A 14,983-nucleotide genomic window follows, 5' to 3' on the forward strand; every position below is an offset into this window, starting at 1 on the left:
AAATACGTGTCATCACATCTCACTCGAAGAGTGACGGAAAACCTTCAGCGTGTCCGCGCTCGCGTTTTCTGTTTTCGTCTGTTTTCACGCTCATCTGCGACTTTTAGTTTGAAGTAGAACACTAACTTAGCGGATGTAGCGCGCTGACGGCTGTTACCTTGATTGTACCATCGAGAGAGGCCCGCCTCCTCCCTCTATCGCCCCCCCTGGCGGTCAGTCAGGACAACGGCAGCACCGATTGATCGCGTTATTGCTCCCAAAGTGAAACCATCTGCTATTACGCGTCTTTTGACGCCACCTTGCGGTAGAACGTAGGCACTGCCATGACACTTGTGAAATCCACTTTTTCAAGACAAATCTTTCATACACTTTAAGATATATATATATATATATATATATATATATTAATCACAAAGACATCCGCCAAATGTCATTTATGCACTTTTTTTTTTTCTTGAGCATTAACCAATATTTTTCTCACACTGACACACGCTGTACTGTCACATCAAATAGAAATACTCCAGATATGCACAATTTCAATATGAAAAACAAAAAACAATTTAAAGATATTTGATTACCTGCATAATTCTATATAATTTTTTTTTTTTCCAAAAGTCAATCCTAACATTTGGCATCTTTGGAAACTCTGGGATCCACGCTGGGATTTTTAAAATGTATTCATGAGTTTGTAAAATTACGCCTCGGGTGGAAAAGAAGGATTTAATAAATTGATCCGGCCTGTAAATCGATCAGATTCCCGCTTTTACTTAAAACGCCAGCATTTCCAAGACTTCAACATTTTGAAGACCCCCCCCCCCTTTAGCATCCGCCTCGCTGCCTCTCTCGCCTTCAAAATAATGGGGCCCCCAATTAAACGTTTTTTTTCGGGGGGTAGGTTTTGCCCGGACCAGCTGTCGGATTCCGGCGGGTATGACTCACTGAGCCCGAACCGATTTTTCCCCTGTCAATGTGGCCGCCCGCCCCGGGGGCCGGGATCATACCGTGTATGTACACATGCCTATGGGAATACGCGGTATGCAGCCCGCTCGCATGTGCGCATGCGCGTAGGTGTCACCCACGACACCCCAACAATCAGTTAAAGGAAGGCGGAAGGCAAAAAAATAAATAAAATAAAATAAAAAATAAACAAATAAATACGCGATGAAGAGAATTTTTTTATGAAGGAAACTGCCAAATAAACGGATGATTAAAGCAGCTCCCTCACCTGTCTAGGCACCTATATAAGGAAATATGATGTGCTTAGTAACAGTGTGTGTTGTTGATGTTGAAGGGTGTGTCTCGTGTGTGTGTGTGTGTGTGTGTTGTGTACGCAATAAAAGAGGAGGTCTCCTCAGCCAAACTGAACCGAATCTCTCCACCCTTTTTGCTCAGCGTCGCTAAAACTACCTCACCCGCCCAACATCCTTCTGTAAACCTGCATTACATCGCTTTCTTTTCTTTTCTTTTCTTTTCTTTTCTACCGGATCGCACTCTACACCGGCTTACGGGGACTTTTTTCTGCGACTTCTTCATAGCTGCAACGCGGAAATCTCTTTGAAATCTTACGGGACCATCCAACTGCTTGGAACCAGAAGTGCCAACCGCAGGAATTGGTTTGTGTGTGTGTGCGCGTGTGTGTGTGTGTGTGTTTCCAGTGCAGTTTAATTGCCACATTTGTGTGTGTGTGTGTGTAGATTAAAAGCCATGTATCGAGTCGTGAGGAGGCTGTTTTTCACGGACTGCCAGTGCGCCGAAGATGCGTCGGAAACGTACGAGGAGCTGTTCGCCAAGCTGGACACCAACAAGGATGGGAAAGTGGACGTGTCGGAGCTGAAGGCCGGCCTGGCTGCCATGGGCTTCGAAACCGGGAGAGGAGCAGCTCAGGTAGCGCTATGGATCCAGTGAGCAGGGGGACGCAAAGGCCTCGTAGGGAGAGAGGGTTCCCACAAACACTCGGTGTAGTTACTGCGTTCTTGAATGAGCCGAGCTGGCTGCAGATCCTCAGTGTTAACCCTGACCAACCCTAGCTCTAGATTAAAGGCCTCAGAGGAAGTGACTAGGTACTTTTACTCAGGTAGTGTCTCTAAGTACAGTTTTCAGATACGGGTACTTCATTTAGTTGACTTCAAGACTGCAAATATGTCTAATAAAAAACAAAACAAAACATGTAATGTCAGTTCTTCAGAAACAATACATTGCACCTTAAAACATTATCTAAGAAGCTGAGATGTCCCTTTCCCCCGCCCCAGGTCCATTAGGTAGATGTTCGGGGGAGTTTGCCCAGTTGTCTTGGAAAGGTGGATGTTCAAATTTCCATTTTTATTTTGTAAATGAGCACTTTAAGGACTTCCCGTCCATGTATGGCTCAAAAGTTGATCTTCAGAGTTTGTTCTTGAGATTAAAAAAAAAACAAATAAAAACATCAGCCAGGAAAACAACCTCACCACAAAGTCCATTTAGTAGCTGTTCTGCATCTGTGCCATTATATCACATGATCTCCACTTTAGCACGCCTTCCTTATTATATCTCCAGTTTCACTTTCCCTCAGTTCGGGGACTTTTTTCCCTCGACGCAGAAAAAATGCTGAATTCATGGCTCGTAACGAGAGCGGAGACCAAAGAGCCCCCTTTTTTTGCCCCTCTCTCATTACCACCACTGAGGTGCCCTCAAGCAAGGCACCTGACCCCCTAACTGCGCCAGCGTGTCTTCCAGAAGGCGTTATAAGAGAACGTATGAGTCTAAGAGAGGGACTTTGTTGTCTCTTCAGTGTCCAGCAGATCAGACTGTGCTTCCAGATGTAAAACTGGGAGCGTGGAGCAAAAAAAAGTAATAGAGCATTTCTTCTATCACTTATGGGTCTAATCCTAAACTTAAACCCAAACTCAAGCCCTAAACCTAAAACAATCCCTGTGATTAAATGATGGGCTCCAGGAGATGTTCTCACGTTGAGAAGTCTAAAGTGAAGAGTTGATTATTTTCACGCACATTGTTTGTCTTTCGTGCTTTTAGCAGCATTTTTTTTCCTTGATTTCCTGACAATAAAGCAAATGGAGAAGGGGGAAAAAAAACGAGTGGACGACAACACAGAAAGGTTAAAAAGAAGAGAAGGAGAAAAAAAGAAAAAAAAACAAGCCATATGAGCAGCTAAATCCATGAGTGACTGGGTCCCTGACAAGGCTGAAGGTCAGGGACCCTCATGAGAGACGGTCGGAACCTCAGTTTGAGTCTCATTTCCTTAAGCTTTTCTCACCAAACATAACAGCAAGCTCACGCTGGCAGAGAGCGGGGCGGGTGCAGAGAAAGGCGCAGCCCGAATTTTTTTTTTATCAGACCGTCTCAAAGTTCAAACCGTAAGCGCGGGGGTGAGCCTTTTATCGTGGGCTGCCACTTTAAGAGGATGGTCCCGCCCTCACTAAGCAAATAATCTTGCATTCCTAACGCTCATCAGTGAGTCTGTTCATTTAAAAAGTGTGAGTCGGGAAGAGACGATCAGAAGAGGTCAATGCCTTGTGTGACCGGGTGCTTTAAAACAAGAGCTTTCCCTACCCATGCAATTTATGAGACAATGATATGACAAAGAGGAAGTAAGCATTGGCATTAGCTGCTTCTCCAGCGGCCTAATTTGGCCAGTACACTCCCTATTCATCACAATGATTTAGCTCCCGGAACTTGAATTAATCTATGATGTTAACAAAGAATAATCTGTTAAAACCGGCATGTTATTTAGTCTTATTTTTCCTTCCCATTTATTATTTTCCACATGGCACCGATCACCCGCTGACTTTCGAAATGCTTCACTAGTAACGCAGGCAGATTTCAGTCGATTTCCTGGAGGGCCTGATCCCGAATCAGCACACTTTGGTGCAAAGTTGTGTACCTACAGCGTAGCAAGAAGACTGAATGACATTCACTCTTGATCTGGGACAGTCCCTCTACGGACAAGGACAAGTCTATATTTGCAGAACACGTTACGAATGAGTGAAAAAATGAAACGACGTGAGGGAAAGATAACGACAGTTAATCAGGCCAAATCATGGAGCTTACACAGGAAGCGAGTCCAGATGAAGTGAGGAAGCGTTCCTCTGCGTCTTCCTGCCACCAACTGGCAGAATCCAGCAGCTGCTGTTTGAGGAGGCGGGAGCAGACTTGACCGCATGTCACAGCAGAACCAAAACCTTGACCACTTCACTCGGTGAGGAGGTCAGACGCCCAGCAGCCAACAGGCCCTGGACACTGTGTCACATGAAGACACTTCACATGAAGGATTGCTGAGATACTGTTTTCTTTTTTGTTTTGTTTTTTTCCTCAGAAAATAGTTTCTTCTGGAGATCGAGACAAGGATGAAGGGCTCGACTTCAGTGAGTTTTCCAAGTACCTGAAGGATCACGAGAAGAAATTACGGCTGACTTTCAAGAGCTTGGACAAAAACAATGATGGTATGGCGTCAGCAAACTTCATGTTTTTGGATTTTACAAGAGTTCAAACAGCGTATGAATCCATGTTTTGGAAATTTACCTGAGAAGTCGAATTAAACGCAGATGCTTGGAATTTTCCATAACCTGTCCTGCCAGTGGTGTGGAATTTTTGTCAGGACTGCTGTGCTTTTATTTTCAACAGGTCGAATAGACTTCATGGAGATAAAGCAGTCACTTGCTGATCTGGGAATGGAAATCAGCAAGGAGGATGCAGAGAAGATCCTTCAAAGGTATTTCTGCTTATTTTGTAGCTGCTAGTAAATTAGGTCCGTTTTGTTTATTTTTTTAAATTAATTTATTTCTTTGCAATATTTGATTCGCTCTGCAACCCAAAGGTACGTAAAATGTACTGACCCAGACGCATTAAAATGTTCCCGTCACTTGTGGATCGCAGCATAAACTCCATATTCTCGAACTCAAAAGTGAAAGAAAGCAGTTTCAGCGCTCAAGACGTGAAAGGTGGGGACCAGTGTGAGGGACTGATAACCAGTTTGGTGTGTAATTTGGCTGGGAAGTGGGCTGATGGTGCGTGATAAAGAGCTGGCAAGATTTCTGTCTGGAGCTGGAGCCAGTGTGCTGATGTGTAGGGAGGAGAATGTCAGTGGGAGAGAGTATTGTCTTATGCCTGATGGAAAAAAATGGGCCATTAAACAAACGTGTTTCCGTCAGCTAGGTTAAACTTAATTATTTTTGATTTGGAGGTGTAATATGTAATCTAAGAGAAAATTGTTGCACCGTTCCCGGAGTTTCTTAGATACTTTTCAGGCCCAGGACCCAAATGCACCCCCAAATATGAAAATAGAGGAAGCTCAGTGACGTATATGTTGCACGGCTGGGTACCAGTGGTCAAACAAACCACATGTTGTCAACCGAAAAGTGCTAAAAACTTTTAGTGGAAAACATGGATGGGCGGTGCCTCGAGATCGTTTGGTTGCCTTTTAAAGAATCAGCCACAAAGTTGTAAATGCAGTCACATAGTCTTGTAGGTATAAAATTCACTTCCCTGCTTTCTGTACTGAAAAAACATGCCAGTGCAGACAAACAGACTGCGATGACCAAGGAAGTGCAGAACTCCACAGGCTTCCTCCATCAGTTAAGGGATCGGTTTATAAGTGCTGCAGTTGTGTGAAACGACTTGTACACATGTATTATACGTACAAAGAAATATTTTAGACAATGTAAAATGATGTTGACAGCATTTTTATTTTTTCTGTCTTTGTTTTTATGCAACGCAGTACATTTATTTGTTTTAAGTTCAAGTTTTTCCTCGGTGCATAATGTTATTAATTATTAGCACAGTTATGGACCCAGTTATGATGTGATCTTTCCATCATGCACCCCAGGTAGCAAAAAACCTTTACGCCTTTGTTATTAAATACAGATTGATATTTACCATTTAGTAATAATAATCATTTCAACCATTATAATAAACTTATAATGTTAATTTAAAAACTCTATATTCCCATAAAAATATAGGCAACACTTTGCTTCAAGTCCCTCTATTTAGCCTTTATATGCAGTATATAAAGATAAAAATAGAACATACAGGACATAGCTCAAAGAAACTGAATATATAGTAGAATTAAATAGAGAGAATTGATAAACTGAAATCTTTAATATATGCATAACAACATTTTATACATTTCTATAATTATGGCACAGTTTGAATTGTTGAGAAAATATTTCTCAGTTTGTAAGGGATTTTATATTATAAAAAAAAAAAAAAAGTACTGTTCAATATAGAGCTGGAACCATTAGTTGATTTATCACTTTCCCATTCATTTGAAGTCTGTAAATAAAGACTCTTAGCTGCTACAAAAAGCATTTGCAAGCTGTGATACTTGCCAGGTGTTACTAAGTACTGACCACGCCCAAACTTTTCTTTCAGGCTCGCTCCCTTTTTTGTTACTTTGAAACTGGGTAAATATGGAAATAAAAAAGCAATCTTGCTTAAAATAATAAATAGATGCGTCTTTAACTTTACGCCTTTTGGAAATAAGGTCTTCTTTTACTTAACCATTTGCAGTGACAGAAATTTTGACCAGAGGTGCCAAAAGCTTTTCATGCCACAGCGCATCACTGCGCTAGCTCTGGATTTATATGTGTGTCATTTGGGTCCTTGGCACACATACATATATAAACCACACGCACCGCAGCACACTTGGCCTTCATTTTGATCTGAACCGCACACCTGTAAAGTTTTGTGACTGCATCTTGCGGGGTTGTGACGTTATTGCAGTGACAAAATCTGTCCACAGACAGACAGACAGACAGACATAAAAACACCTTCCAGTGTACTCAGACTCGCCTCTGTGGCAGTTCCCGCTACAGTAGGTCTCTCCAGGACCACATTTTGCCATGATGACTGACACACACACACGCACACACACACACACACACACACAGACTCACAAGGTGTCAACAATACCAGCCACACTGCTGCGGAAGTTAAGCATTATTCAGCTCGTTATGTAGATGAACACAAGTGACAGTGAGTCGGCATCAGGTTCAGAACTTCATATTGTCTGTCGCTCTTCAGGTCAGTCCAGTATTAGGAAGGGAGCGGTGCAGTATGTTATGTGTTTGCATAAACAAATTTTGAAGCTGCAGATGCGCAAGAGCAGACATGACAGTGAGACCTAGAAAGAGAAGTACAAGTAGGATGTGGATGACTGTGAATCGGACTGAGAGATTTGTTCAGAAAACTGCAGAGTAACCGATGAGTGTGTCGCTGCGCTGAACTGACACAGAGGAAGGAAACAATAGATGTGCAACGAGGGCAGATGAGGACCGAGATTGATTGATTGATTGATTGATTGATAATAGAAGAGACTGAGGTGGTTTCCATATTCTTATAAATTTGTTTAAAAATATATCAGAATAAGCTCAGAAATATAACATTTTGTACGGTAGTCGATTCTGGTATAGGACTTAATGTAAAACTTTTATTACTGGTGTAATTGGTGGTAGTTTGAATTCAATCTTCATGACTTGTGACGTGCTTCTTGTTTGCATGCCCCCTCACCGCTATCTGTTAGCATTTGACTAATGGCCTAAGGGTTTAAGGTGGTATCTATGATTACATCATCTCCAGTTCAAATACGGCTGGGGACCTTTGCTGCATGTCATCCCACATCTCTGTCTCTCTCTCTCTCCCCCCTTCACTTTATCTAATAAAACAAGACTAGGTCGAAACCCAGAATATGGCTGGACTGCGTACGGTCAACGTGCGAAATGGAGGACACAGTTGAAAACGGTTGTGGAACCGCTGTAAACAATTATTTTCAAAGGAAAGCAGCTAAAGCCTGCTGGAAAAGTCCCTAAATGTCATGACGTCATTGCGTCATTTAATACACCTCATTTCCCAAAATAAAGCTGTTCTCATTTATGTGTGTTTTCTGTTTCTGTTGTCAGACGATGGATCAAGTATGAAATAGTGACTGAAACGCGGCCCATTAAGACCACATGTTAACCAGCAGTCACTTCCAAGCTATTTCCAAGCTGCTGCTCTGCACCGCTAAAATTCTGAATTTATTAATTTTTTTATAACCGCGACGTCGTCTGACAAAATCACAATACACATGAGTTAAAGACAGCTCATTCACGTCTGTGTCAGCTGCCCTGCAGTCAACTGAGCGAGACGCATAGAGAGGTGTGCCCGCGGAGGGGAGGCACGACCCTCGCGCTCGCGGTGCGATGCTGGCGAATCTCTTCTACGGACAGTAGCCGAGGTTTGTCCCAGAAAGTCGCTGGATTTGTCGCCGGGTGCTTTTGTGAAGACAACTCGCTAAAGGGTTCTGAAAAGTCGGTGAATCTAGCGACAAAGGCGCTATTCATTTTGATAGAGCAACGGCCAGTGTTTCCCCACTGGCCGTTGCTCTATCCATCGCTCGGGCGACCGACCAATGGTGTAACTTCATCACTCAGTCAGCCAGTCAGCTGCAGACATTTGTGTTTATAGGGGCGGCCCCCGCTGTTGCGGTTCAGCCAAAAATGGCCGAAATTAGCAAAAAAAATGCAATTGAGGCAGGATCTCCAGATCACATCATTCCAGACGCAAAATAACATTTCTTCTGATTATCTTTGTTGTGCAGTATCGATGGGGACGGCACCATGACTGTGGACTGGAATGAATGGAGGGAACACTTCCTGTTTAACCCAGCAACCAACCTCCAGGAGATTGTCCGCTACTGGAAGCACACCACGGTAAGGGGCGGGCATGACTCTTTAGCTTTACTGTGTGTGCGCGTGTGTGTGTGTGTGTCTCTTTATTTTACTTAACAGAGTTATACACTCCTAAAATACAGACCAAAACAATGGCCTGGCCTTACAACCAAATATGGAGCCAAAAAAAAATTAAGGTTCAACCCAGTATACTGCAAATTATTTTACTTACAGTGTAAGTTTTAATGAATGACACAGAGAGGAGAATATTAACAAAAATTGTAGACTAAAAGACCTTTTTTATGACTAAACTTTAAAGCTGAGTATTTTTAACTCATTGTTAATGTGTCCTTTGTTTTGATGATGTTACCATGAATGGATGGTGCTGGGGAATAGGTATTCGTTATGTTTCCCTGTGGAAGAGACAGCAGCATGTCCCGGATTCCCTCATGCCAAGTCATTTTGCAATCACATACGGTATTCTCTTCAACGAAAAGAGGCGTGATTACGGCCCAGAAAGTGTATTGGTAATGAAAAAAAAAGCATTTCTTTGAAAACCTTCATTTTGCTTTGGAACCAAGCCTAATCTAAGCCGGTCGAGGACGCTCTCGCATCGAAAACTAAACCACAACTTTAGAAACCTCATTTTGATTAAATCGGAAGCAACGTGGAGGCAAAGCAGTTAATCGTCCAACCTGTGCTCTCAGCGTCCAGTGAGTGACTCAGTCCTCACTTTAAGATCCCCTGCACTAAAGGGGGAGAGTCGTTAAAGAAAGTTGTCGGCTGATACTGGATTTGGCCGAGGACTTTGGCGACAGATCAGCACCCCTACGTCAACGGATTATGTTCATTCATTTCCAGAGGAGAGGTGAGAAAAAGGAGGGAGAGGGGTGGAGAGAGAGCGGGATGAGAGGAGGAGGCGATGAAGAGTTTGTAACTTCTGAATGTGATCAAGTCTGTCCTGTGAAGAAAATAGAGATTGACACCGGAAAAAAGAGGCTTGACCTGACTTCTTCGTGGTGACCTTTTCACGGAAAAAGCGCTTGTCTAAAAAGAGAGAGGCATGAAATAAGTCATTTTATTTATTACAACAGTGACTGCGACTGTTATCGCGCTAATTCAGAGCTTTGTGGTCCAACTCTAGAAATGTAATTGTTTACCAACATCAATATCAGGCATGATATTTCACTCTTAACCCTTCTGCTGCCAGTTAGACTAACAAAGAATATTCAAACTGTACTGTTTTTAGCTGAATTTTCAAGTGTAGATTGTTGGCCATCTGGAACTACTAATGTGACGTGTACAATTGCTGCTTGCCAGTTCCAGTCAATGGCTAATCTGTGACGTTTGCTGCCTCTGTTCACTGGCACAACCTCAGAGGTTAAATAAACCCGTAGCTGCTAAGATTGGCAGCGATGAACTAATTTCAGCCTGACCTGAAGGGGGGGATTAGCTCGTCGGTTGGATTGGGACAGGTCGAGGAGAGAGGCAGTGGGTCTAGAAGACAACGGGACAGGACAGGACAGGAGTGAGGAGGGTGAGATGAGGCATCGGTGAGACTGAAACAGTGGTTGGTAACATCTATGGCAGTGAGAGCTTCCCATCACCCCCAGTGTTCACGCCGATGGATACCGGCCACTCGGTTATACAGCGTTTCTCACCTCAGGCTGGACTGATCCGGAGACACTCTGCATCAGACCGGGCACCTGGTTAGAGTCGTTCAAAGCATCCAGATCAGTTTAGGGTGGGAGCTTGTACGATACCGGGACTGCGTTGTACTGGATCAGCAGCTTCAGCAAAGGGTCGAGATGGCCGTGGCTCTGCTGCCGCCTCAGCAGCATCAGCAGCACCAGAAAAACTGGTTTTTCCTCGACTTTGAGGACGATGGGGGGATCTATGAGGTGGAGGTGGACATGGTAGGTTTTGTGTGTTGACCCTTTCAGCTCAGTCAGCTACATGGTCATGAGTTCAAACAAAGTGTCTTTATGGTAGAGCCAATGTCAGCTTAACACGGACGTGTCAGTCAGTAGATGACGAGAAACTGCAGTACAGATATATTTGAGGTAATTTAGAAAATTGTGTTGCCATTATGTACTTTGTTCACTCGCTGTAAAATGTCCCGCTCAGTACACATCCAGGTCGAAATTCTATTTTAACCAAAAATGAGAGATACTTGTCAAAAAAGTATTTTTATGTTGTTTTATGTTTACTTTATGTTCTGTGTTCCTGTTTAAAATTAATACCTGCTCATCCGTTGTCAATGGATTGTTAAAACTCTCAAATGTTGATATCAATATTGCCCTCAAAGATCCATTAGTCTGGGCTCTACTTTATAACCGCAATGCACAGACTAGTTTTAGAAGGCCTCTGGCTTGTGCAATACTTTTTTTCCTCGTGGGCCAGTATGCCGGTATCGGAGACAATAACGTGAACAGCTGAGTTATTCTGTTGCACTCCAGCACAAGGGCTTATAATCTGACAGTTTTTGTTGGGACTGCGGGACGAAAAGTGCTCATTCAACTTTGATTTTGAGGACGTAGTCGGCGGTGGAGCAGTTGCATTGGATCGAACCATATCATCCGGTGTTCCTCAATATTTTTTCCCCTCCACACTCATGGATGTACGAGAGAACCCAAAATTTTTAGGCTGCCTGTAAAATACAATTCAGTACAATAACTCAAACAGCCCACCTCTCAGAATTAGATCACTTCATCTCCGACAAAGTCTCAATTAACAAGTGCGTTATAAGGTTCACACCATTCAGCGTTTATTACGTTGTACAGATGTTCATGTTGTTTTTCCTGCGTCAACCTGGCGGCAGATCTGATTCCATTTTCCGATCTCAGATCACGTGAAGAGTGTGGTTGCACATCAGTGTCGCCTCTAAATGTGCTTCATGTGTTACATGTCTCTTTTTTCTGGTTAGACAGAAAAGACTGAGCCAGAATTAATCACTGATATCAGTACAAGCTTTCTTATTAAATGAGGATTTGTCCATGTTGCAAGTGAGGGGAAAACATACATTTCTAAATTTTTATGTTTACAGAGACAACCGTTTTTAAAAAAAATGCCGTGCAGTGATGTAATTAATTAATCTCACAGCATGGGCCCGTAGTTATGCAAGATTTTGGATAAGGACGTGGTGTGTGTCCGGTCCTGACAGGCATTAACGCATTAAGGCGTTCAAGGTGACGCTGTGAGTCACCTGTCATTTTGAGGCTGTGTTAAAATGCATCTCGGAAGCAGCCCGTGGGTTTTAAATGGCATTAGAGCACTTGAGCACAAGTGAACGTCTCAGATACCCACAGATCAAGACAGCCCCCGTGGAACGAGCCACTCATGTTCTGGCTTTAAGTAAACGTGTATCAGTTGTATCAGTCCGCAGGGAACTGAGGAGTTAGTGCTTAGAAACTCCACACAGTTCACACAGTAACTGATGAATATCCTCGACTCTGATTTAATTGCATTGTACCGTGCGTAGGTGCTGGACATTGGTGACAGCCTCACCATCCCAGATGAGTTCACGGAGGAGGAGAAGACGACCGGTCTGTGGTGGAGGCAGCTGATGGCAGGAGCCATGGCGGGTGCTGTGTCCCGTACAGGAACCGCCCCGCTGGACAGAATGAAGGTCTTCATGCAGGTGTGTGACGACTTGTGCTTTTTACTGGTTGTTTACTTCATATATCACATTTGGAATGTTGTTCTGTATGTGTTTTCATGGGTTCAGACTTTTGGACCAAACAAAAACATGGTTTAGTCAAACTAGGGTGCATAGCATTCACAGAACAGTGGTGGTATGTGTATTTTAATATGCTGGGGAGTGTGCCAGCATACTCCCTATACTCCATAAATATATTTCCGCTGAAAAGTCATGGCTTACAGTGTCAAGTCTTTTTTTTTTTCTTCTTATTTACAGGTGCATTCTTCTAAGAGCAACAAAATCAGCCTGGTCAGTGGCTTCAAGCAAATGTTAAAAGAAGGAGGCGTGATGTCTCTGTGGAGAGGAAACGGTATTAACGTCCTGAAGATCGCCCCCGAGACGGCCATTAAATTCATGGCCTATGAGCAGGTGACTTCATTTCACTTTTACTGATCGCAGCAAACACCTCAGGCTCCAGTCACCCCGGTAAAAATGAAGTATGTTTTTGCTATTTAATGGTGCTAGTAATGGCGGTACATCATTCATCATTCCACTTGAGCAGCATGAATCTGTAACTTTTTTACTATCAAAGATCGTAATATTTATTGATGACTTCTGACGCTACCAGTCTTTTTGTCACTGTTAGATGATCCTGAATAGACTAATCATTTGAGTATTTCTGCCTCACGCTCCCGCGCCACCGTGTTTCATCAGTATAAGAAGCTGCTGTCCCGCGAGCCAGGGAAGGTCCGGACCCACGAGAGGTTCATGGCCGGATCACTGGCCGGAGCCACGGCGCAAACTGCCATCTACCCCATGGAGGCGAGTAGAGATGTCGCTTTTAACAGCTGAGGAACACACGGAGGGTTTGTGTGTCTGTGTTTGTGGTAGTGATATTTACAGGGACAGATGGACCGACAAAAACGGTGAAAAAATGATACAGGAGCCTTTCCCTTGAGGTTAAGGAAGCTTAAATTATGAATCCAGTAATTCTAAAATCAGTCAACTGTTCTCTCATCAATTTCATTTTAATTCATACTTTCATTTGAACATTATTTCTCCCGTTTTGAGGACTGAACGATAGCCAAAGCAATTTTAAAAACGTTTTTTACAAATGGTAAAAAAAACAACAACAAAAAAAAGCATCTGATGTGAGAACAAAATAAAAGACCATAGGGACTACAAGACCAAGCCAGCAGAACATCTACCTTTTGAGTATAATACTTTAAATGAAAAGATATAAATAAGGTTTTTAGTATGTAACGCTTACTACCTATAGGCTTGAACGGTGCCCATAAAAGGTGATAATAGTGATCATTTCTGTCTATTCAGGTGATGAAAACCCGTCTGACCCTGAGGAAGACCGGACAGTACTCAGGAATGTTTGACTGTGCCAAGAAAATCCTGAAAAAGGAGGGTGTGAAGGCATTTTACAAGGGCTACATTCCCAATATTCTGGGCATCATTCCCTACGCCGGGATAGATCTGGCAGTGTACGAGGTACGTGGCCTTGAGCGATTCTCATCGGTAAAATATCGATGTAGGCGTCTACTTTCACACACATCTGTCTGTGAACAATGAAAAGCTGCATCTGTGTATTTTCCGGAGATGCCATACATGGATTTTGTTAAGTATGATACAACTCTGAGACGCTACTCAAACACACATTCTGTATGTCCATCCTCAGAGCCTGAAGAACGTCTGGTTGTCCCGCTACGCCAAAGACACGGCCAACCCAGGGGTGCTGGTGCTGCTCGGCTGCGGTACCATATCCAGCACGTGTGGCCAGCTTGCCAGCTACCCTCTGGCTCTGATCCGCACCAGGATGCAGGCACAAGGTATGATGAACCAAACCTCATGAATTTAAAAAAAAAAAAATAAAAAAAAGAAACAAACCCTACACTGCTTGTCCTGTATGGATGTAAACACTCTAAACATCCTTACAGTTGGAAAACAGCTCTTTAATGTCAGGTATTGTCTCATTTCAAATCCATTGTGCTGCCATAAGGATATTAAAAAAAATTAGATATGTTACTGTCCAGATAAACAAGCGTTAAACATGACAATAATCCAGAAATGTCACGAAAGGACAGTTTTCCTTTATCGTCGGATTTTTAACTCCCTTTTCCCAGCTTCCGTGGAGGGCTCAGAGCAGCTGCCGATGAACCGGATGGTGAAGAAGATACTGGAAAGGGAAGGCTTCTTTGGGCTTTACCGGGGCATCCTTCCCAATTTCATGAAGGTCATACCGGCTGTCAGCATCAGCTACGTGGTGTATGAGTACATGCGCTCTGGCCTGGGGATTCAAAAGTAGGCGGCGGAGTCACCTGGGACTACCGGAGTGTAAGAGGATGTGCAGCAATTTTGTATTTCCAAACACTTCCCTTCTGACATCCAAGGGACACTTTCACGTTAAGAACTTGTTTACCTGTAGGTCACCAACGTCGGGACTCAGACTGATACAGATACTAGAGCCAATGTTGGAGTTTTAAAATCGTTGCAGGACTTAGCCTAAGCTTTTGAGCCACTACAGAAAAGGAATTGTTTAGAAAAATCCTGCAGCACTCGCATAGGGCTAATAAAAAGAAAAAAAAAAAAAGACTAAGACTACTACAATGTTTCCATCTGTATGGAGTTTTTGTCCAGGCTGCGTTTACGATGCGTCCACAGAATTAAGTGCGCTGTCGGTCTCAGGGCACAGTTG

At 43.2% G+C, this 14,983-nt stretch overlaps 1 protein-coding gene across 2 annotated transcripts; it reads left to right on the forward strand.

Moving 5' to 3' along the window:
* The first annotated feature begins 1,335 nt into the window (after positions 1-1,335).
* slc25a24 (solute carrier family 25 member 24) lies at positions 1,336-14,978 on the forward strand. 2 transcript variants are annotated; one of them, XM_040128093.1, is made up of 11 exons: positions 1,336-1,613; positions 1,695-1,884; positions 4,310-4,436; positions 4,618-4,705; positions 8,570-8,681; positions 12,121-12,279; positions 12,556-12,708; positions 12,994-13,101; positions 13,612-13,779; positions 13,967-14,117; positions 14,412-14,593. In XM_040128093.1, exons 2-11 carry the CDS (start codon positions 1,705-1,707, stop codon positions 14,591-14,593), a joined length of 1,428 nt encoding a protein of 475 aa, XP_039984027.1. In that variant the 5' UTR covers positions 1,336-1,613; positions 1,695-1,704. The 2 variants fall into 2 exon arrangements, with proteins under 2 accessions (XP_039984027.1, XP_039984028.1); XM_040128094.1 differs by lacking the exon at positions 1,336-1,613 and having other exon boundaries at positions 1,705-1,884; positions 14,412-14,978.
* Positions 14,979-14,983: the final 5 nt, after the last annotated feature.

The sequence above is a fragment of the Xiphias gladius genome, chromosome 6, assembly GCF_016859285.1.
Source record: "Xiphias gladius isolate SHS-SW01 ecotype Sanya breed wild chromosome 6, ASM1685928v1, whole genome shotgun sequence".
Taxonomy (NCBI): domain Eukaryota; kingdom Metazoa; phylum Chordata; class Actinopteri; order Istiophoriformes; family Xiphiidae; genus Xiphias; species Xiphias gladius.

Coding starts and splice junctions, on each gene's coding strand:
- slc25a24 (XM_040128093.1), top strand. CDS start 1,705: ATGTATCGAGTCGTGAGGAGGCTGTTTTTCACGGACTGCCAGTGCGCC. Junction 13,102..13,611: donor CTGCCATCTACCCCATGGAG/GCGAGTAGAGAT, acceptor CTGTCTATTCAG/GTGATGAAAACCCGTCTGAC. Junction 14,118..14,411: donor CACCAGGATGCAGGCACAAG/GTATGATGAACC, acceptor CCCTTTTCCCAG/CTTCCGTGGAGGGCTCAGAG.